Here is a 22,187-nt window from a genome sequence, read left to right on the forward strand (position 1 = left end):
CAGGTCATACTCGGCCTTGGAAACCAGGGCAGGAGTTTAGATGTTTTTGTTTTTTTAATTTTATCGGAGTATGATTTACAATGTTGTGTTGGTTTCTGCTGTATAGCAAAGTGAATCAGTTATACTTATGTGTGTGTGCTAAGTCATTTTAGTCATGTCTGACTCTTTGCGACCCTATGGACCGTAGCCCACCAGGATGCTCTGTCCATGGGATTCTCCAGGCAAGAATACTGGAGTGGGTTGCCATTTCCTCTTCCAGGGGATCTTCCCGACTCAGGGATCGAACCCATGTCTCTTAAGTCTCCTGCGTTGACAGGCGGGTTCTTTATCACTAGCACCAACAAGGAAGCCTATCAGTTATACAGACACATATATAATGCCATTTGCAGCAGCATGGATGGACCTAGATATTGTTTTGAGTGCAAAGGGAAACCCCAGGTTTTAGGAAAGAAGTGACACGATCTGATTTACGTTTTAAAAAGAGTGATTTGGGTGACTACCCTAGCGGTCCAGTGTTTAAGACTGTGTTTTCCAGAGCAGGGGTACAGGGTTGGGGGGGTTCCATCCCTAGCTGGGGAACTAAGATCCCACATGCTGTGTGGCATGGCCAAAGAATAAATAAATAAATAATAAAAATAGATAAGTAAAAAGAGTGATAGAAGGGTTATAGAGGAGATCAGTGGGGAGAGAGGCTGTGCTGTTTGGCAGGAAAGAAATGAGAGGCGCTCGCAGAGATGGAGACAGAGAGAGAAGGCTGGTGGATTCACTCAGGACCCTCCTGGATGACGGAAGGGACAGTTTCCCAGGTCAGCCAGGACCTGGCTCTGATGTTGCCTTTGACCCTAATCCCTTTGAAACCGTTAGACCTGGACCGTTCAATACCACAACTACACATAGCTATTTAAATTTGAACTAATTAAAATTAACTAAAAATTGAGAAGTCAGATTCCCAGTCTCAACAGCCACTTTTCAAGTGCTCGGCAGCCAGATGCGGCTGGCAGCGACCCTGATGGAAGACAGAGAGGGAATCCGCCATCACTGCAAGGTTGTACAGGACAGACTTCCTCAGACGGTACCGAACTTCACTGAGCCTCAGTGTTCGCATCTGTAAAATCACATAGTAGTCTCTCTTTGGTAGGGTACCTGAGAGGACGAACTCAGAGATAATCCCCGTAGAGCACTCAGGGTGGGCCTGGCCTCTAACGAACATTTGAGAAATGCAAGTTATTGCCGAGATGGGCAGTGGGTCAACAGAGGAAACGGGGGTTATCCCTGAGGTTTGGTTCTGAACATCTGAGATTGAGAAGCCAGCTGTCTGCTCTTACCCCAGGGGCAGGAGAGGACTGCGGGGGTCCTGGCCTCCCGCAGCACAGGGGTCTGGCGGCGCAGTGACCCCCCCCCCCAACTCGATTAGGAGCCCCCCACCCCGCGCCGAGCGCCCCCTGGAGGAGCCGCGCGCATCCTGCCCGGCGCGGGTCTGCGGCGGGCCGGCAGGGGGCGCGGAGCGCGGCCGGCGGGCGGGGCGCGTGCGGGCGGGCAGGGGCCGGGCCAGGGCCGCGCTGGGGGCGAACGAGGCGGCGGGCCGGGCGGGACCGCAGCGGGAGCCGAGCCGGGACTGTCGCGCTGGCCGCGCCGGCGATGCCGCGCCCCCGGGCCGGGCTGTAGCGGGGCCGGGGCGGAGTGCGCGGCGGGCAGGCCGGACATGGAGGTGGTGGACGAGACGGAGGCGCTGCAGCGCTTCTTCGAAGGTGAGGGACCGCGCGGGGCCGGCGGGGACGACGACCCTCTCGCGCTGGGAGCCCCCAGCCCGGTCTGCCTGGGGACTGGGACCTCGGACTGTGCTTTCGCCAGGCCGGGACCCCGCCAGAATGCCTGCTCCGGGCGGGGGCCCTCCTCCATCTCCTGCAGGTTAATACCCACCTCTGCTGAACTTGGGCTCCCCCTCCCTGTTCCTCCCCCCCCCCACCCCCCCACTCCCGACACAACTTCCTTGGAGCTGCGTCCCATCCCTACTCAGCCTTCCTTCACGCCTTCCAGGACCCGCAGTCCCCTCTGAATTCTGACACTTCCCGACCCCGGGGACCGTCTCTGTGCTTCGCTGGAACCCCCCTCTAGGCTGGAGTCCCCAGCACGCCTTCTGGGGGCCTTCCATGCCTCTTAGGCTAGCACCCCAGCGTGCCTCCCAGAGACTGGGACCCCCGCCTAAGGACCCAGACGCCCTGCCTTTGCTTTCAGGTTGGCATCCTGCTCCCGCTGCCCCTAGCCTGACTCCTAGGAGCTGGGACCTGCCCCACGGTGCTTCCTGGAGCCTAGGACCCCCATCAAGATGGGGAGACCCCCTTCAGGACCGTCACCCACCTTCTCCAAGGCTGCCCCCTCCCCCACAGCTGAACTTCCCCTGGAAGCAGCTACCCCTCCCTTACCAGGGTCTGGGGTACCCCTCCCCGGCATTCCTCTGTGGGTGGGATTCCCCCCCCACCACCACCTCCAGTGCTCTCCTTGGGCTGGAACCTTCTTGAAGTTGGCATCACCCCCCCTTCCCACCGCCCCCACCACATTAGCTACCTCCTCCCTCTGAGACCTCTCGCTGCCTCCTGCCAACCCCCCAAGGGTCCTCTGGGCTATGTCTCACACCTGTCCCTGGAGCTCTGCCCCCTCAGACGGTGCCCCTGTCCCAGGAACGACCTCTTCTCCTCACCTTGACCCTACAGGACCCTCGCCAGGGCTGGGATCTACGCACACCCGACCGTGTTTTCTTCTGCCCTCTCCCCGCTCCTGAGCAGTGGTTTTGGGGGCGCTGCACCTTCATCTCGCCAGCTTCTCTCCCCTTTTCCTGAGTAGCCTCCGCCCCTCCTCCAAGCTGTCCCCCTCCCCGGTGCTGAGTTCAGGAGGGAAGGGACAGCGTGGGGGAGGGGGACAGGCACAGGCTGACACCCCCCAGCTTCTCAGACCCTTGCTGGAACATCTAGCCAGACCTTCTGGGTGCTTTTGTGTCCCTCTCCACCCACCTCGGTAGCCCACCCTCTGCCCCTACCCGCTGCCCAGTCCCTGAGCCCATACCCTGCACCTCAGTGCTTTCAGAATGCAAAATTCGATGATCCAGAACCTTCCATCAGTGTGAACCTAACCCTGGCGAGTTGCGGGTGGCCCACAGGGCACACAGGGCAGGGAATTAGGGCCCAGGTTTCAAGCCCAGCGCCCAGATCCCTTTGGAGTCCTGTGAGGGAGCAAGGAAGGCCTTTCTTTGACTCAGTTTCTCCCTGTGACTTCCGGGGTGTGAGGGTGGGAGCCTTTGTCCACTCTGCTTGCTGCCCCCCAGCCAGAAGTCACAGACAGGGAGAAAGTTTGCTAAACAACCCAGGTAAGGGCATCCCCAAGCCTCAGGCCTCCCCACTGCAGTTTTTGGGACCCCCAGCAGCCCCAGATCCAAGAAGTCAGGTTGGGACTAGGTTGAGTGGTTGATCCTGAGTGGATTGGCCATTTGAGGGTCCTGACATTTCCCCATCGGTCCCAGGGGCTCTGGTTCTCCCCTGCTCCTGCTAATCCTTTAGGAGCCTTGAGGGGCTTTATGGAGACCCTGGGGAGGTAGGAAGGGGACACTTGTCCTTGCTTGGGGGCTGCTCTTTTGGGGGTGCCCTGAGCGTGCCAGACGTCCCGATGACTCACAAGCCAGACCCCCTTACTTCCTGCAGATATCCCCGCACCTCCTCCCCCAGGACCCTGGGCCCGGGCAGAGGGGTGGGCCTGGCTGGCCCAGGCTCCCTGTCTCCGCAGCCAAACTTTCCCTCCTGGCCGTGGGTGGGGAGTGGGGGTGGGGGCTGACGCCACGGCTCAGCCATGCGGCTGGCCTGGCTGGCCTGGCGGGGAGGCTGTGCTGCTCCCTCCAGAGAGATAAGAGGAGACTCAAGAATGTCTGTGGAGGGAGCCAGGGGCTGGAAAAGTGCTCCCAGAGCCTGCGATGGGGGGAAGGTGGGGCAGGCGCTGAGGGCTGGGGTCTCCCAGGCAGCTTGGGTGGGGAAGGCCTGGCCGGGAATCTGGTGGGCAATGGCACATGGGGGACTCAGTGTGGGTGTTAGGGAGCCCCTGGGGGGTGGGGGGTGCTGGCGAGTGTGCTCATGAGTGGAAGTGTGGAAGCGGGGGCAGCAGTGCTGTTGTGCGCATGGTGTATGTGTTGTTCCAGGGAGAGGGAAGAGACGCGGTACGTATGTCCCTCGGGGCTGGGGGACGCCTGAGCTCTCATCCCAGGTCCTGCTTGGCTGTGGTCACCCCCCAGGACAGTGCGTACATAGGCGCAGGGTCTGTGCTTTCAGCTCTGGGCTTGGAGATGGGAGAGGGCTTGACTGAAGGGGGCAAGGTGTGCCCAGGCCCCTTGTGTGACAAGGCCCCCTCTCCAGGCACATCAGGCATGTGTCCTGGGTCCTGCCCGCACAGGGTGGGGGGGCCAGGCTGTACCCGGCCCCAGGGTGAGGGGCTGGAGGCTAAGGCGCTTTGAGCCTCAGGTGGGAGGCTGGGACAGGGCGGCCCCCTCGAGGCTGGTACAGCCGGGCCCCCGTGACTGCCTTGCTAATCCCCTAGAGGGAGGCTACAGCCGCCCAGACCCGCGGGCACAGGGCCTGCAGAGAGCGGACCCTCCAGGCACGATGCACTGGCTCCCAGCAGGTAACCGGGACGCAGTGGCAGGTGTCCTCCTAATCACGTTGACTGGCTGGGGCCTGGGGCTCCCAGAGCTGGTCAGGGCCAGGGCCAGGTGGCGGCAGAGGATCCCTAATAGGGTCTTAGAGGTTGTGGGGTGGGCTCGGTCGCTGAGAGCTGTGTGGCCCTCTCTGGACCCCTTTTCCTCACCTGCAAGATAAGAGTGGGCAGCAGAGAAGATCTTGATGCTGCCCTGGGCTCTGATGAGCCTTCTCCTCCAGCCCTGGGGAAGAGGGATGTTTTAGAAGGCGGAGGGTGCTGGCCCCTGGCTTCAGGGACACATGGGGTGTGAGTGAACAGCGGCCAGCCCTCAGAAAGCCGGTGGGGATGGAGGAAGCGACTGAACGGAGCTGGGCTGCCAGCATGTGCTGGAGAGGCCACCCAGAGGTTGGGGTGCCTCCCCTGGCCTCTAGAGCCCTGTTAGGATTGGAGGTGGGAGCCTGGTTTTCACTCCTTCCAAACCTGATGGGTAGCTTGGGCTGGTGACTTCCCTTCTCTGGCTTCATGTCCCCTACCTGTCTGGGGTAGGCAGGTAGGCTGGACCAGAGCAGGGGCTTCCAGGATGATTCTTTTCAGCCACCAAACAAAGGCAAGCTCCTGACCTCACGATAGGACATATACACTGGACACGGGGGGAGGGGGCGCTGGGCTCCTCACCGATCCCAGAACACCAGATCCTGGCTTTGACCCTTCCTCAGCTCTGGGATGGGGAAGTGGAGGGATGGCATTGGCCCGCTTTCCCCAGAGTCCAAGACTGTGGCTCCAAGAGAAGGGGGTCAGTCCGGGTGAACCAGGGCTGATACCCAGGCCTCAGCACGCCCCGTCGCCAGGGCCTTGGGGAGGGAGGGTGGCCTTCCTATGGGGACCAGCCCCTCTGCCTGCAGATGAGGCCCCCGGGGAGCCCACCTGACCACTCATGGAAGAGGATGCCCACCCTGGACGGGAGTCTGGGGCTGAGATGCGCTGTGTGACCAGGCACTGTGCCTGAGTCCACCTGCCTGCAGTGTGCCCTGGGGAGTCGGTGGGTAGGGGAGACCACCAGACCCCTGACTCTCAAGGGGATGAGATGGGGTGCCTCCTGGGTCCACACAGAGCCACTCTGGAGGACTTCTGTCCCAGCCCCACCTCCCTAGGTCCTGACCCCAGCTGGAAGGGAAGTGGTAGGTAGCAGGGGCGGCGGGGGGAGGGGGGCGACTGACTCATCCCCCTGTTCCCAGCACCCAGCGTAGGGCCGCACAGGGTGGGGGGAGGGCAGGAGATGGAAGCAACAATGACCATGTGAACAGAGGCAGGGTCAGGGGGCCTGGTTCAGCACAAAGGAGCGGAGCAGGCTGCTTCCAGCCTACCAACTCCAGGGCTTCTCCTGAGTCTGAGGGCCTGGGCAGAGGGGCCCCGGGGGTCTTAGGCAGAGCCAAGCAGGGTGTTGGGGGGAAAGATAGGCTGCTCTGGGCAGAACGGCCCCCTCCTGGGGAACTGGCCCCCGCTCTCTGATTCCTCGCAGGACTGGGGGCCCTGGCAGCAGAGGCCGCTGGGTAACTGCCCAGCGGGGGCTGCTGATTGGCTGCTGCCCTTGGACTTTGCCCGCTCGATAAGGATGGAGAGAAGAAATCATTAACTGAATTATTAACCGGGGCTGGCCCCGCCCTACCCAGGCTGTCTGCCCTTTTTCTCCCACCTTCTTCCTTTTCACCTAGCCCTCCTCTGGGTCTCAGTTTCCCCCGCAGCCTGGGTGTGTGTATGGAGAGGCATCCTCTCCCGTCTTGGTCTCCAGCCCCAGCTGCCAGCATGTTGGGCAGCCCCTTGAGCCCATGTGGGTCTCTGCATTCATTGAGGTGGGCTGTGGGTCTGTCCTTAGCCTTCTCCTGGTCCTGTCCCTAAACCTCTTTGTGCCTCCACCTTCCCTTCTGTAGAATGGCAACACAGCTGTAGGCATCATACCTGCCTCTCAGGGTTTCCGTGGAGATTAGATAAACGGGGTCTGGGACGGTAACTGGTGGGGTGCCTGCAGCCTGGACTGTGATTGCTCTCCCTTGGGAGGCTCACACCAGGTACTATGCTCCCCGCTTTATCGGTCCAAGGATAGGTCAGTACCCCCAGCGTCAGGCTGGGGCCTGTGGCTGGCGCTGTGTGTCTTGGGAAAGCCCCTCACCCTCTCTGGGCTGCTCATTCCAGGGCCGAAGGGAAGCTGTGTGGAGCACCCGGTACTCAGAGGCCGCTCCATGGCCCTGCCTGGCCCTGATGCCACTCCTGGTTCCCGGTGCCTCCAGCGGGGCCTGCCCCACCCTCCAGCTCAGAGATGAGGAACTCAGGCTGGTGGCTGGGGGAAGGGGCTTGACCATCCTTTGTTTTTGCCAGCCGCACCCAGGCCGGAGGTTTAGGTGTGTGTTGTCTCTCGGGGGCCCTGTGGAAGTGCGGCTGGGGTCCCCTCACTTCTGAGAGGGGGCTGCTGAGGCAGGAGGAGGAGGCGATGGGGCAGGCTCACTCAGGGCAGCCGTGGTGGCAAAGCTGGGTGGCATCCCGTCTCCTGACCTGCAGCCCATCACAGCTGGGTGCCAGCTTGGAGTGGGGCGGGAGGGGGCCTCTTGTCTGTGTGCTGGGGGGCCTGACCCTTCACGTGCGACTGTGCTGGGTGACTGTTGTCCAGCCCCTGGACCTTTCTGGACCTCAGACCCCTCACTCAGATGGTCAGGGTTGTGTGATAGAAGCAGTGAGACCCCAAGACTGTTGAGGCTGGAGGAAGGAAGGAAGGGAAAACCCTGGGTCGAGGGGCAATTGGCTCCTAAGCAGCCCCTGGCCTGGACCATGGACAGTGGGCTTCAGGGCTTCCTGGCCTCTCCCTGCCTACTTGCTCATCGGTGGGAAAGGTTTTCCTCCATCTGACCTAGATCCCTCCAGCCCCACTAATGCACAACCACAGCCTCTGTCTCTCTGAGGAGCTTGGGGACCCACCCCCCTCACTCCCCTCTTCATCACCTCAGTCCCCCGTGCTCCCTTCTCCCCACCATGGTTCTTCTCCTGGGGTCTGTGGTCTTGGAGGGAGGGGGGAGCTGGGAGCTCCTCTCTGAGCAGCCCAAAGAGGGTGAGGGGCTTTCCCAAGATACACATCCCCTGCTTTGCTAACTGGGAGTGGGCTGCCTTTGGTGACAGAGTTGGACTGGCTTACACCGAGTTCGCTCAGCTGGACTGGCTTCACCTGGACCTGATGGGGAGGTGTGCTGGCCTGGGCCTGCCTTGGGTCAGCGAGCACTGCAGACACGCGTGCGTGCTCACTCAGTCGTGTCCAACTGTTTGCGATCCTATCGACTGTAGCCCGCCGGGCTCCTCTGTCCGTGGGATTTTCCCGGCACAAAGACTGGAGTGGGTTGCCATTTCCTCCTTGAGAGAATCTTCCCGACCCAGGGATTAAGCCCACATCTCCTGAGTCTCCTTCACTGCAGGCAGATTCTTTACCTACTGAGCCACCGGGGAATCACTGTGGGCACGAGTGTACAAATGTGAGGTGTGTTGAGATGTGAACATGCCGCAGGGCCTTTGCACTGGCTCCCCACTGCCTGGAATGTTCTTCTCAGTTGTCCGTGTGGCTCACCTCCTCCCTGTCTTTGCTCTGTGAAGCCTTCCCTGATATCCTGCTTAAAATGACAACTCCTTCTCACTCTTCTAGCACCCCAGCCTCATCTCCCTGCCTTAGTGTCTCCATAGCATTTGTCACATTCTAAAATGCTGTGGGTTTGACCCATCTATCTTGTCACCTGACTCTGCATCCGGAATGTCAGCTCCATGTAGACAGGAGGTTTGTGTTTGTTTTGTCTTTTTTTTTAAGGAAAGTACAATTTATATGTACAACCAGTAAACCTGATACAGAAGAGGGGACTAGGACAGGCCAGGAGTGGGTGTGAAGAGACTGGGAGAGGGGCAGCCAGAAAGTGAAGGGGAGCCAAGAGGAAGTGAGGGGTTCCTTGTGCAAACTGCCACCCTCCCCAAGCCCTCCTGGGGAAGAGGGTGTGCACATGTCTCCCCAGCTTGCCCTTCGCTATTTTGCTCTGGTCCCAAAGGAAAGGTCGTCCCCTGACTGGGCCCCCACCTGGCCACAAATGGGACGAGGCAGGAGGTTTTGTCTGCTCACTGCTTCATCTCTGGAGCCTACCATCATGACTGAAACATAGATGCTCAGTAAATAATTGTGTGAAGATATGGGTGAGCACACTTGGACCATGCTGTGTGTGTGCACATGCGTGTGTCAGTGTTTGGCGTGTGTGCCTCTGCACAGGTGTATGTTTGGATGTACATGATCGTGTGTGTGCTAGTGGATACATGCCTGGGAGTGTGCTCTTGTGTCACGTGCATGTGGGGCATGCTGGTGTGTGAACACAAATGGGCCTGGGTGACCCTGGTAAGCCCACCCTGAGCTGCAAGGAGCCTATTTTACCTCTGCGGGGAGGGGTCTTCCTCAGCCTGCCTGGCCTGGTCGCTGTGGGAGATGGTTGGGGGTCGTAGAGCAAAGTGGAAATCCCTAGGGACCAATGCGGGTTCCCTAAGAAGGGGCCACAGCTGCTGGGCCCAGCTCTGTTGAACCTGGCTTGGGAGCATCTTGGGGCTGAGAGTTCAGCCTTGTGTAGATCTGAGGACAGGATGGCAGCTGTGTGGGAACCCAAGGAGGACACAGCTATACCCCAGAGGGGGCTAAAGATTTCAGGTCCCCTGGAGTAGAAGGGTCTCTGCAAACAGGATGCAGGACTCGACTGTATTTTTGGCAAGAAGTTGAGAGGGAACAAAGACAACCATGGATCAGATTTAAGGATCTGCTGGCAATGACTCCAAAGCCACATCCTTGTCATTCAGCCCCAGGCTAACTGGGGATTTGATGCTGAGATGCAGAGGGTCACTTGCAGAATCAAGCATTTGACCTGAAGGCATTTTGGGTGAGAAGGCTCTGGTCACAATTTGAAGCCTGAATTAGTTATCATATATTAATCATAGGTCATATTAATAAAGATAGAAAGTCCAGACCAAGGAAGGTGAGAGCCCATGTGCCCTGTCCCAGTGGGAACTAGTTTGGCACATGTCGATCAGCTCAGTCAATATTGGGAGATGAAACCACAGCACGGAGGGCCCTCTGTGACTGGGGTGATTGCGGAAGGACTGGCAGGGCAGGCAGACAGTCACAGAAGTCCTACCCACTGGAGTGGGGATGGCTAGAGCCAGGTCCTGGAGACTGGACTATGCCACGGGTGTGCCAGAATAACAACATGGCACCAGTTGTGCCTGGGCAGGAAAGGAGATGGGAGTCCCAAGGTTGATGGAGACAGGATAGTTAACACTAACTGAGGAATGGCCTCCTGGGGTGAGGAGCTCTCCCACCATCTCATTGAAGACTCACGACCACCCCATGATGCAGGAATCTCCTGCACTTGAAGGAAGCTAAGGCCAGAGAGGTCAGGCCACTTACTGAGGGTCACGCAGCAATGAAGGAAGGGCCCACATTACCAACCAGGTCTCTGTGACCCCAGGGGTCCATTTAGGGCATTGTGGGAGTGCCAAGGTGGGCAGTCTTCTGACCATTGCTACCCTGGTCAGCCCTCGTCTGGAGGCAGGATCCCTGGGGTGGACAGTCGACAATGGGAGGATAGACCTGTGCCCTGATTGCCCCGGGTTCCGATCAGCTCTGCCCGGACGGCATCCTTAGGCCCTGGCCTGCCCTGCCCACAGCCACGTGGCCGACGGGATTTCCGCCATGTTTGGGGCATGAATTGACAAGTGCCCCATTGACGGGTGGGGGGGAGGGTGTGGACAGGGCACAAGCCTCCCACTGTGCCGTGTCCCCACCCTCCCCCGTTCCCCGGGACAATGCCCGAGACTCAGCCAGCGGCCACAGCTGGTGGTGAGGGGGCGTGAGCATGAGTGGGGAGGAAGGGAAGGGTCCAGGGTGGAGGACCACCTGGGCCCCTACCCGCCCTCAGCCCGCACCTGGCTTGTGTCCCCTGGGTTCCCCTTCTGCCCAGCTGGGTGGCCTTAGAGGGAGGAGGAGAGAGGAGGGCAGGGGCTTCCTTCCCACAGCCCCCATCCCTGTCTCCCTGGGAAGGAGCAGTGTCTGGCTCCTGTTAAAGGCAGGTAATAAAGGGCCTAATTAATGAGGAGCAGCTGGGGTGCATAGCTCAGCGAGGCAGGGGCGGTGCCTGGAGGGGCCCTGTCTAGCCCTGGACCCTAACTGCAGCATAGCCGGGCGGAGGTCCCCAGACCCAGGCAGGCCTGGTTCCAGTGCCCTGCTTGCCGCTCTGCTCATTCATCCCATGAACATTTATTGTGTGCCTATGGTATACTTAGATGCTAATGCCACAGAGGGCAGATGGAGAGGACTCAGCCCAGCTGCTATACCTGCAAAGCAGTGGAAAGGCATTTATCCTTTCTGAGCCGCAGTGTCCTCATCTGTGAAACAGGGAACAAGAAAACCACCTACCCCATAGGATTGTTATAAGAATTATACATGAGTTATATATGGTCCAGTGCTCAAGACCCCATGCTTCCAACGCAGGGGGCATGGGATCGATCCCTAGTCGAGGAACTAAGATCCCACATGGCGTGCAGCCCCCCAAAAAGCTGTATTAAGTGTGTGACAGAATGACCACTCGGTGAATGGGGGCTGTGGGTGGGCAGAGGACTAACTCTGCCCCTTAGGGCATGTGAGCAAAGAGCCTGATGAGAAAGTAGAAAGGAGGCTGCCACTCAAGGAATTAGGAGAGTCAGACACGATCTCTGGGAGGAACTTACACTTAAGGCAAAACCTAACGAGTGATGAGGAATGGGAACAGCATGGGGGACAGAGGATGAGATGGCTGGATGGCATCACCAACTTAGTGGACGTGACTTTGAGTAAACTCCAGAAGTTGGTGATGGACAGGGAGGCCTGGTGTGCTGCAGTCCATGGGGTTGCAAAGAGTCGGACACAACTGAGCGACTGAACTGAACTGAGGGAACAGCACGTGCCAAGGCCCCAAAGAGCAAGTGGGGCTTTTTGTCCCAGGAGGGAGCGAGGCTGGGGCTGGACCTTGGAGAGTTGCAGGGAGGGACACTGGGGCAGGAGCAGCCGTGGGGGCAGGCAGGGGGCCCAGCTGCCAGGCCTTGCACTAGGGTTCTGGGTGCCCCGAGCAATGGCAAGTTGGAGGGTCTGGGGAGAGGGAGGGCAAGGATGCTGGTTTGTGACCTGGTGGTGCCACCTTCAGGCTGTGGGACCTTGGGCAGCCTCCACACCTCCCAGGGAGGTCTTGAGGATCAGCAGAAGATCTCTTAGCTTCCTGCCTGACAGGTGTCTGCTGCCGGCTCAGAGATTTCCAGGGTTCTTTTGGGAGCGGTGGGGAAGGGGGCACCTTCAAGAGTGTGCCCTAGGCACCCTGCCTTTCTCCTGAGTTCCTGGGGGCCTCTGCTCCAGCCTCAGGAGTCCCTGGGCTGGAAAGTTGGGTTAGAGATCTCCAGTGTGGTTCACGGACAGACTGGGGGCATTTGCTTAGTGGCTGGACCTTTTAGGATGGGTGGTGTGGGGAGAGGGCCAGACAGGCCTCGACGACTCCCAGAGAAAGTGTATATTTGGTGTCAGTGTCCCTCAGGAGGACTACCAAGCCCCCAAACCTCATACTTCTCTCCCACCCGTTGGCCCACCCCCACCCTGCCCCAGTGGCTCACCCTTCCCGCCTGCATCCTCCCGTCCGCCCGGCCCCTGGCACCGGAGGGCCTCTCCTCCCCCCAACCACATCTGGTTCTTGTTAGGGTCTCCCAAGATGCCTCTGTCTGAGCCCCCCCACCAATCCCTGGGGTGGGGGGAGGTGGGCAGGAGGATTAGGGGTGATTAGGAGTGCTCCTAGCCAGGGGAGGAGGGGGGGGAGGGGAGGAGGGGGCCTGGCCTGTTATAAATAGCAACACCATGACTCCATCACCCCATCATTCACTGTGGATTCCAAGTTCAGTCTCAAAAACCTGCAGCTTCAGCGGCCAAGGTGGGCGTGACGCTCCAGTGCCTCCTCCCTCCCCATTCCCTCTGCCCGATCCTGCCTCCCTCGGGACCATCCCCCCATGCGGGGGGTCGCCCAGGATGGCCGGGAAGCCTCTGCAACCACCAACCAAACCTTCCCTCTTGGAGTCAGGCCCGCACCCTTGGCCTCTCCTTGCGCTGTTGCCTTGGGCAAGAGACTTGGCTTCTCTGGACAAAGGGAATGAGGCTAATAACAAACACCAGGTCTTCAGGGGCGATTGGGAGGTAAACCCATTAAGTGCTTAGAAGGGCGCTGGGGCCTGGTGGGCACTCAGTGGGAGCCCCTGTCAATATCATCATCATCATGTCATTGTCACCGTTATAGGTTGGGAGGATGAAGCGTCTCACTGCACGGGAAGGGCCTGTAGGTTGCCTTGCATAGAATAAACTCCTATGATTATTAATGTATTAGGCTCTAAAAGTGCCTGGCACACAGCAGGCACTCAATAAATGGGACCTTCAGTTAACTGGGAAGGACGGAGTCAGGGCCAGAGTGTGACTGGAGTCCTAGGATCTCGGCCTGCAGCCTGGTCACTCCCAGCTTGAGAAGCTCCCCTTGCCCCGGGCGGCCACTGGCGATGCTTGGTGGGTGTCCCTTGTTCCCTGCCGGGTGAGCCCAGGCAGGAGGGCCTGTCCCAGGCAGCGCGTGACTCCTAGGAGGGCTTAGCCACTCATTAATCACCTAAGCGGGGCTCAGCATTCTTGAAATGCCGGCTGGGGCCAGGGAGAGGCCTGGGCCGGGGGTTCCTGGGGACCCCAGGGCTCTGGGTGCTGGGGAGTGAGGACAGCCGCTGTTTGCTGAGCACCCACTATGTGCCGGGCCCCTTATACACCTTAATTTGTTTCATCCTCAGAACAACCCTATAAAGTGTTAGCTGTTCGTGTCCCCATTTTACTGAGGAGCTTGAGGCTCAGAGAGGGTGAGTGAGCTGCCCAAGGTCACACAGCACGCAGTAGGTGATCTAGGATTTATTACTGGACCTGAGATCTGTTCCCAGGGTTCACCAGGGGAGGGAACATGAGGTACAGTCCCCTGACTCAAGGCCTAGGGGCCTGTGGGAGGGGTGCCTCCTGCCTCAGTGGGGCCAGCCAGCCCAGGCTAACAGGGTGGGGGGGCCAGCCTCCATTATCGCGGTTGACGCATCTCCCACGTCAGCCCCCTTATCACCCCGCCCTCCAACTCTCCCTACAAGGTGACCCCGGGAGGGGGGATCAGGGGAGGGCATCTCCTCCCCTGCTGATGCCTGAGAGCACGGGGGCGCCTTTTCTGAGAGTCCGCCCCTTGGTGGGGCCAGGCCAGGCCAGGGGGAGGGCCCGGGGCCCCTGCTGTTCCCTGCTGAACCTTTCTGAGGCTGTTTCCTCCTCTGGGCTCAGCACCCTCGCCCTCATTATGAGGGTGGTAGGCACACACACTGAGGGGGAGCTGGTCGCTCCTGACTCCGACCCCAACTCCCTCTCCACCTGCAGCTGGGCCCGGGGTGCAGGAATCTCCCCCAACCCCATGCGCCACCCCCGCCCCCCCACCCAGGATGTGTGGTCCAGCCCAGCCAGGCCCGATGCTCCTGGCTGCCCGCAGCTGGGCCGTCTGGAACCGCTGCCTGGAGGACAGGGCAGGACAGAGTCAGCGAGTCTGGGCCCAAGTCCGTGAGGGTGAGCACCTCATTTGCTGCTCATGGCACCCCATAAGATGGGGACACGTTCACCCCATCTTATAGACAAGACGAAGGGACTTGCTCGTTTTACACATCTGGGAGAGGGGATGGAGGGGCAGGAGCCAGTGGGTCCGTCCAGATGCAGACTGTGGGCCCCTCCCCTCCTGGGGGAGTCCAGGGGGCCTTGTGGGCTGGGGACAGCAGTGTCCCTGCCTGCTGGAGGGGCGGCAGTTGGTGACTGTGAAGGGCTCTCTCTCCACGTGGACACAGGTAGGGGGCGGTGGGTGCTGGGTCTCTGCCCTGGCTCACATCCACTCCTCCCCGCAGGCCACGACATCAACGGCGCCCTGGAGCCTTCCAACATAGACACGAGCATCCTGGAGGAGTACATCAGCAAGGAGGACGCCTCTGACCTGTGAGTGGCCCCGCCCCCAGCCCCTCGGGCCTCACCTGGGAGGCGTGACAACGCCCCGCCTCCGAAAGCCGCTCCTCCCCCTCCCCCAGCCTCCGAGCCCTCTGCGGGGTCCACGCTGCCCCGCGGGTGGGGCCCCGGGAGGGGCTGGGGGCCCCCGCTGGCGCTGAGCTTCCTCCCTTCTCCGCAGCTGCTTCCCTGACATCTCTGCTCCAGCCAGTGCGGCCTCCTACCCCCATGGGCAGCCAGCGATCCCCGGCTCCAGCGGGGTCCACCACCTGAGCCCCCCGGGGGGCGGACCCTCCCCGGGGCGCCACGGGGCCCTCCCACCCCCGAGCTACAGCGCCCCGCTCAACTGCAACAACAACAACGGCATGGGTGTTGCTCCCAAGCCCTTCCTGGGGGGTTCTGGGCCCCCCATCAAGGCAGAGCCCAAGGCTCCCTATGCCCCCGGGTGAGTGAGGGCAAGGAGTGTGGTGGTCGGGTTAGGATGCAGGGGCCCCGGGCCAGGCAAGGCGTGGGCACAGTGACAGTGGGCCTGGGGCTGAGGCTGGGCAGTGGGGAGCGGGCTGCCCTGTGGGTAGCAAGGTGGTGGTGGTGGGCGGGGGCTCCAGGGCTAGGCCGAGGAGGCTTTGTGCTGAGGCAGTGGGCAGCTGAAGATTCCGAGCAGGGGAGTGATGAGGGCTGATGTAAGTTCTAGAAAAGGCTCCACCCTGAGCTCTGTGGAGAGTTGGAGGGGCTGAGACCAGCAGGACTGTTTGCATTCAGGGGCACTTCCACCTGCAGGCAGGCACCCCAGGCACCCAAACCCCTCACGGCGCTGTTTTCCGTGGCCCCAGGGAGTTGGCCGATGGTGCAGGTGTGGGACCTGAAGTCAGTGCAGCTGTGGGGACAAGCCAGCCTCCCCCTTCCAGGTCCCCCCTGCACCGCTCCTCTCCAAGGAGCCCACGTCCCCGCCTGACCCAGGGGCTCAGCCTGGGCCCAGCTGTGACCTGAGGTTCTAGGCGGCCACCCGCCTAGCCCACGTAGAGGCAGGAAGCATGGGTTTGCCAAGCCCTGCAGAGGTGCTCAGAGAAAGTTCTGGGTCCACCCCCAGGCTGAGGCAGGGGGCAGGGGACCCCGTCTCTGAGCAGAAGGATAGTGGGGTGCTGGGAGCATGACACCCATCAGACAGCCAGGCTCCAGCTCCAGCTCCACTATTCCCAACCTTCTGGGATTGCAGGCGGATTCTTTACCAGCTGAGCCACCAGGGAAGCCCATTCTTCCGGGTACTGACCCGCAACCTCGGTTAGGGCCTCAGCAGCTGCAGCTGTAAAGGGAGCCCCAAATGCTTCTGCCCCATCATGTGACTGTGAGAATCGGGGGAGGAAGCCCAGAGGAAGTACTGGGGGACAGTGGCCATGTCCTGGCTTATAGCGGGGAGGCCAGGCAGGGGTGAGCCGTAGCGGTAGAAGGCAGCTGGCTGCTTCAGGCTGAGACGCTGTCCTAAAGCTGTGCGGACCCTGAAGGGTAGGGAGGGAAGAGAACTACCACCACCTAACGAGTGTCTGCTGGGTGCCTGCTGCAGTACCCCAGGCCTCTATGTGAGCTCATCAACTGCCCCAATAGCCAGCTCCTGGGGACCCCAAAACCAGCCAGCCTGTGCATAGAGCCCCGTCTCCCTCACAGCAGGATTCAGATGGCGCACTGAAGCCATTTCCCAGGGAGAGAAAGCGCGTGTCCAGAGCCACACAGACACTCCATGGGCCCCGGGTGGCTCCCACTGCCCCACCCCTGCCAGGCCCTGTTCTAGGTAGAAAACAAGGCAGGCCCGCCTCTCCTGCAGTGGGTCTAGTTGAGGAGGGAGTTAGTAATCAGTAAATCAGCAACTCGAGCGCTGTGAGTTAGGAGGAAGAAGGCAAGTCCTATGGATTTGGCATGTGAGTTTGCAGGGGCTAGAAGGAGAGAAGGGCCTTTACACGAGATCACTGTCAGGGCAGTGCAGGCTGCAGGGGGGGAGATGGAGCTGGAGAGGCCCCGGTCCGCCCGCCGGGCCGCGAGGCCCACAGCAAGGACCGGGTCCCCATCACTTCTTCCTGTCATCCTCACTCACGGGTCCTGCGGGAGCTGGTGAGGGGTTGGCTTGTCCAGAGGAGCTTGGGGACCCTCAGTTAGCCCAGGGCCGTGTCTGCAGTGACTAGGCTGCCTCAGACACTGCCTGGGCCTGGTGGTGGGCAGTCTTCCCAGATGTGGGGGCCACGATGGCCAGAGAGCCAGCCCCCTGCAAGTGGCCACCGCCTTCCTGTTCAGGCGAGCACAGGGTTCATGTAGGACGTGCTGACCTCTCAGAGGCGAGTCTGTTCTTTCTCGCCCGAACCACTGATAACACAAAACCTATGAGTGCAGGCCTGGCAAGCTGGCTCCCTGCCCAGCCCACACCTGCCCATGGCAGGGCAGCCCCTCCGGTGACCCACTGACGTTTCCCAGGCCCAGCCCCCTAGGGCCCCCTAGAGTTTCCAGGAAGTGGGGCTTCAGTGGGTGCAGGAAGAAAAAAGCTGGCCTGGCCTTTGGCTCTGAGGAGGGAGTCCCTGAATCCCTGAACCAGCCTCAGGGACACAGCGGACAGGCCCCCCTAGTGCCCTGTAGGTCTGAGGGGATGCAGGGTGGGAGCCCAAGGCCCCCCACCTGCAACTCAGCCCCAGGCCCTGCCGGGCACCCCAAGGGGGCTGGTAAAGAGAAATGCCTGTAACGGGGGAGGGGGGAGACCTCAAGGCCTCCAGCCCCTGGGTCTGTGGGACCCTGCCCCGCAGAAGAGCTGCCCGGCTGGGAGGCAGGGGTCCCATGGCCCAGCCAACAGCCCTTCCCTCTTCTCCACAGCACCCTGCCAGACTCTCCCCCAGACTCGGGCTCCGAGGCCTACTCCCCCCAGCAGGTGAATGGTGAGTCCAGCGGGCACCGCCCTCCCCCTCTGGGGTTTGGGCAAGTGGTTGGGGCAGCCTTATCGGGAGGGAGGGAGCGAGCCGGGGGTGGGGGTGGGGGGCCAGCGGCCGCCCAACAGGCCCAGATTATCGCTGGTCAAATACTCCCCGGCGCTGGCTATTGTTTCCCTGTGGGCGGGTGGGGAGCCGGCCGGCCTCTGAGCAAGTGTCCCTGCCGGTGATGCCACCCGCCTGCCCGCCTGCGCCATCATGGACGCACCCTTCGGCGGTGAGTGGATGGCTGGGGGAAGCAGCCTGGGTGCAGCTGGCTGGGCCTGCCGCGCCTCGGGGGGTGCTCAGGGGTGCCGTGGCCCCCAGGTGGCCAAGAGCAGAAGGATGGCAGGCAGCCGTCTCCCTACGGCCCAGAGAGGGGTCAAGAGTTCTGTTTATCTTACCAGAAACATCTCTGGAATGCCTCCTGGGGAACAAAGGGAGCTGGGGCTTCCCCCCCTCAGGCTGGGGGGCTGGCCCCTGGGAACCCGGTAGAGGGGCTGCCGGAGGGAGGAGGGCCCCCCCCGACCGCCGTAGGACTGCACTGGGGGTCCCAGGAGACTCCTTCCTGAAGTCCAAAGGAGGAGCAGGCCTGCGAGGGGCTTGGGAGAGAGCCTTGGGACGCGGGTCCTCCCCAGGGAGCTGGGCCAGGCTCGGCCCAGGGAAGGAGCGGGCTCAGATGGGGTGAAAGGCTGCCTACCCCCTGGACAGGGTCTGGCCTCCCCGCCCAGGCCTGCAGTGGGATTGGGCTGCCCAGCCTCCTCCCATGTGGGATGAGTGGGAGGGCAGCCCCCAGGCTGGGCTCAGGAGGGGGTGGGTATGAGGAGACCCTGCTCCAGGGAGAGCTGGTGCCTGGAAACCTAATGTCCACCCCCACTCCCCTTCTCTCCCACAGACCCCCATCTCCTGCGCACCATTACCCCCGAGACCCTGTGCCATGTGGGGGTGCCCTCCCGCCTGGAGCACCCGCCCCCACCTCCAGCCCACCTGCCAGGCCCCCCACCGCCCCCGCCGCCCCCACCGCACTACCCCGTCCTGCAGCGGGACCTGTACATGAAGGCTGAGCCTCCGATGCCCCCCTATGCCGCCATGGGGCAGGGGCTGGTGCCCACCGACCTCCACCATGGCCAGCAGTCCCAGATGCTCCACCAGCTGCTCCAGCAACACGGAGCTGAGTAAGAGCTGGGCAGCCTCCTCGGGGGTGGGGAGATGGGCTGGTGGGGGCAGGGGGTTTTGCTCAGGGCAGCACCTACAGGACAGAGACAGAGGTAGGTGCAGGGATGAACCCAGGAAGGGCAGAAGGCTCTGACCCCCCAGAGATGGGGATCAGTGAATGTATATGTATATGCCTAGCAAAGCCTAGGGTATTTACAGCCAAGGCCAAATGCTCACCATTAACTTATTTGATGAGCATGGCCATCCCTGTTGCCCAGATAGGAAAACTGAGGCTTGGTTGGGGCAGGGGGGATGCTTGCCAGGTCACGAAGGTAGGAAGGGGCAGAGCCACAGCCTGAACTCGGGCCGGTGCTCTTACCCACATAGCAGTGACTTTCTAACCACCACGGAGTCCTCAGTTTTCTGAGGAGGTTCTAGGTGTAGACCCAGAACTACTTCCGCTCTGACTCCAGCTGCAGAATTATCTTTTTATCAGTTTTGACATTTGAGATTCCGTGAAAGATTTCATTCAAGCAAAGATTCCACTGGCAAAGCTTTTTGTAAACCAGAAGGGGAAGGGGTGCTGCGTAGCCCCCCCAAATCGTCAGCCCCTTTTCCAGGAAACTCTCCCAGCCTTGGTGGTCCAAGCCCTCTGGCTTGTTTCTGGAGGCTGCTCTCCAAAGAGCCCTCACTATAACGGGTGATGCTGAGAATGACCCCACAGGGAAGGGACAGACTCATTCATTCCACCAACGATTCTGAGCACTTGGTGCACCAGGCCAGTTGCCGGGGGTGATGGGGACACATGGGCGAGTCAGGTGTGGCCCTGCCCTCCTGGATTCCACAGCCTGGGGGGCAGGGAGGAGGGACAGACACAGAATGATAGCACAGCATGATGGGAGAGCACAGAGGAGGTAAAGACGCAGGCTTCCTGCAGGAGGTGTCCATTGGGCTGGGTGTATCCTGCTGGAACAGGGCAGAGAGGGGAGCCAGGGTACTGCCCAGTGGGACAGGTCAGAGGGGGCACTGGTCCCCATGATGCACACCTGTATCCCCCAGGCTCCCCCCACATCCCTCCAAGAAGAGGAAGCACTCGGAATCACCTCCCAACACCCTCAACGCCCAGATGCTGAACGGAATGATCAAACAGGAGCCTGGGACTGTGACGGCCCTGCCCCCGCACCCAGCGCGAGCCCCTTCCCCACCCTGGCCTCCCCAGGGCCCGCTCTCACCCGGGCCTGGCTCCCTGCCCCTCAGCATCGCCCGGGTCCAGACGCCCCCTTGGCATCCACCAGGTGCCCCCTCACCAGGTACACGGCTGGCCTGCTCAGGCTTTTGAGTTGGGGGCGTGGGGCCTGGGGCTCAGGGACAATGGCCATTCCATCTCTCCAGGTCTCCTGCAGGACAGTGACAGCCTCAGCGGCTCCTACCTAGACCCCAACTACCAGTCCATCAAGTGGCAACCGCATCAGCAGAACAAATGGGCGACACTGTACGACGCTAACTACAAGGAGCTGTGAGTGCTTTGTGCCCCTTCCCTCAGTAAACAATCTGCCTGCCAATGCAGGAGACCCGGGTTCCATCCCTGGATTGGGAAGATCCCCTGGAGAAGGAAATGACAACTCACTCTGGTATCCTTGCCTAGAAAATCCCATGGACAGAGGAGCCTCGCGGGCTACCAACCATGGGGTTGCAAAAGAGTTGGACACGACTTAGCAACTAAACCACCACCACCACCACCACCAACCACCCCTCCTGGTCATGCTGTCTGGGCAACCCCAGCCCTGGCTTCAGGATCCTAGAGCAGGGCTGGAAGCACCCTAGGAACAAGATAGTCCCCTTTCACAGAAGAGCAGATGGGCTCAGGGGAGAGCTAGGACTGCCACTCAGGGCTCCTGATTCCTGAGCCGGCCCGAGGCCTCCTTAAGAAGGTGGTGTCGGCCAAGGAGGGGCCAGTGGGGGTGAGTCTGGCAGCAGTGGGTGGAGAAGGGTATTTTCTGGCTCCTCCTCCCCGTCCCCCCTCCTCCTGCATTCCAGGAAGGTAGCCGGAAGCTGAGTGTCAGGGAGGCCCTTCCAGCAAGCCCCCTCCCTGCAGGGGAGGGACCAGTGGGTGGGGGAGGACTGGTCAGAGGCTGCTCCAGCATTCCTAGCTCTGCTCCAGCACCCACCCATGCAGATTCAGCTTCCTGGGACCCGGCCAGGAGCACTCTGGGACCACTCCCCTCACTCCCACGGAAGGCCAACAAGGGGTGAGAGCATGGCTCACCATCAGCTCACTTTGGACCTTCCTGGGACTGGACTGGGCAGGGTGTCTGGGACTTGCCTTCTCACAGCTAGTCCAGCCTCCTGGAGTTGGGGGTCCCTGGCTTTGTGGGGTTGTTAGCGTGAAGCCCTCAGGGCTGGGGCAAGGAGCTGTCCAACCGATGTAGTGGCTAAAGGATCCTTTGAGACCCTATCTGAGTGGCGGGGAGAGGTCTTTGGATGTCCAGCCCTATGGCCTGGTGAAGACGCCCCCCCATTCCTACGGCCATGCTTCTCAGGTCAGCCCTGCCACCCCAAATCCCAAGGCCAGGAAGTTGACACCTGAGGTCCACCCCAGTGTGGTCCAGGCACTTTCTGGGTGTTTCCTGGGTGGTCAGGCAAATGAGTGGAGCCCAGGGAGGGAGATGCAGTGAGCTCTGTGTCTTCCCGTAGATGTTAGCCGGGCCCAAAGGCCTCACCAAGTTTGGAAACATTCTCCCTGCCCAGCTTCCTCCAGGCAGGCCTGGGCATCAGGGGCACTGCTTGTGCCTGGGGACCTGGGGGAAGGCGGGCCACCAGTCTCCCTGTGTCCTACCCGCTGGAGATCCCCTGAAGAGCCCAGACCTAGAACACCTTCCCAGCAACAGATGGGTAAACTGAGGCTGAGTCCAGGCTGCCCAGAGAGCCCCCTCCCCACCGGGCAGGAGTCAGGATGAGGATGTCTGGGGGCTTGAGCAAGCTGGTGGGCAGGGGATGGGCCCATGCAGAGCCGGCGCCTGGTTCCACCGTTTCCATGGCAACCAGCTGTCAGGCACAGTGAGGCTCCACAGACGCATCCCCTCTCACCCTGTCTCCCTGGAGGGAGGGGGCCTTCGGGCAGCTTTCTGGGAAGAAGCCAAGTGTGGTGAGGGGCTGTCAGGCCCCCTCGTCAGGAGCTCACTCCCGTCCTAGGGTCTTGCCCAGCCTCCCCCATCACCGGGGCGCAGTGGTCCCAGGCACGTAAGAGAGGAATATTGGCCGAGGTATTGTCACACCAGAGCTCAGATCCTCCTGGGGGGCTCAGTTTC

The 22,187-nt window shown here is 61.0% G+C and overlaps 1 protein-coding gene across 12 annotated transcripts in view; it reads left to right on the forward strand.

Annotated features, from left to right (window-relative positions):
• Positions 1–1,556: 1,556 nt before the first annotated feature.
• MYRF (myelin regulatory factor) overlaps positions 1,557–22,187 on the forward strand; it is a 32,599-nt gene continuing 11,968 nt past the window's right edge. For 5 of the 12 annotated variants that reach the window (XM_044943597.1, XM_044943598.1, XM_044943603.1 and 2 more), the window contains exons 1-7: positions 1,558–1,748; positions 14,692–14,779; positions 14,967–15,230; positions 17,633–17,694; positions 18,620–18,899; positions 19,939–20,189; positions 20,272–20,395. In XM_044943597.1, coding sequence (XP_044799532.1) covers positions 1,703–1,748; positions 14,692–14,779; positions 14,967–15,230; positions 17,633–17,694; positions 18,620–18,899; positions 19,939–20,189; positions 20,272–20,395 — 1,115 coding nt within the window. In that variant the 5' untranslated portion in view covers positions 1,558–1,702. Of the gene's footprint in view, positions 1,749–1,853; positions 1,909–14,691; positions 14,780–14,966; positions 15,231–17,632; positions 17,695–17,799; positions 17,963–18,619; positions 18,900–19,938; positions 20,190–20,271; positions 20,396–22,187 lie in introns of those variants that run through there. The other 7 variants (XM_044943602.1, XM_044943600.1, XM_044943605.1 and 4 more) reach the window with 4 other exon arrangements.

This window comes from Bubalus bubalis, chromosome 5 (assembly GCF_019923935.1).
Source record: "Bubalus bubalis isolate 160015118507 breed Murrah chromosome 5, NDDB_SH_1, whole genome shotgun sequence".
Taxonomy (NCBI): Eukaryota; Metazoa; Chordata; class Mammalia; order Artiodactyla; family Bovidae; genus Bubalus; species Bubalus bubalis.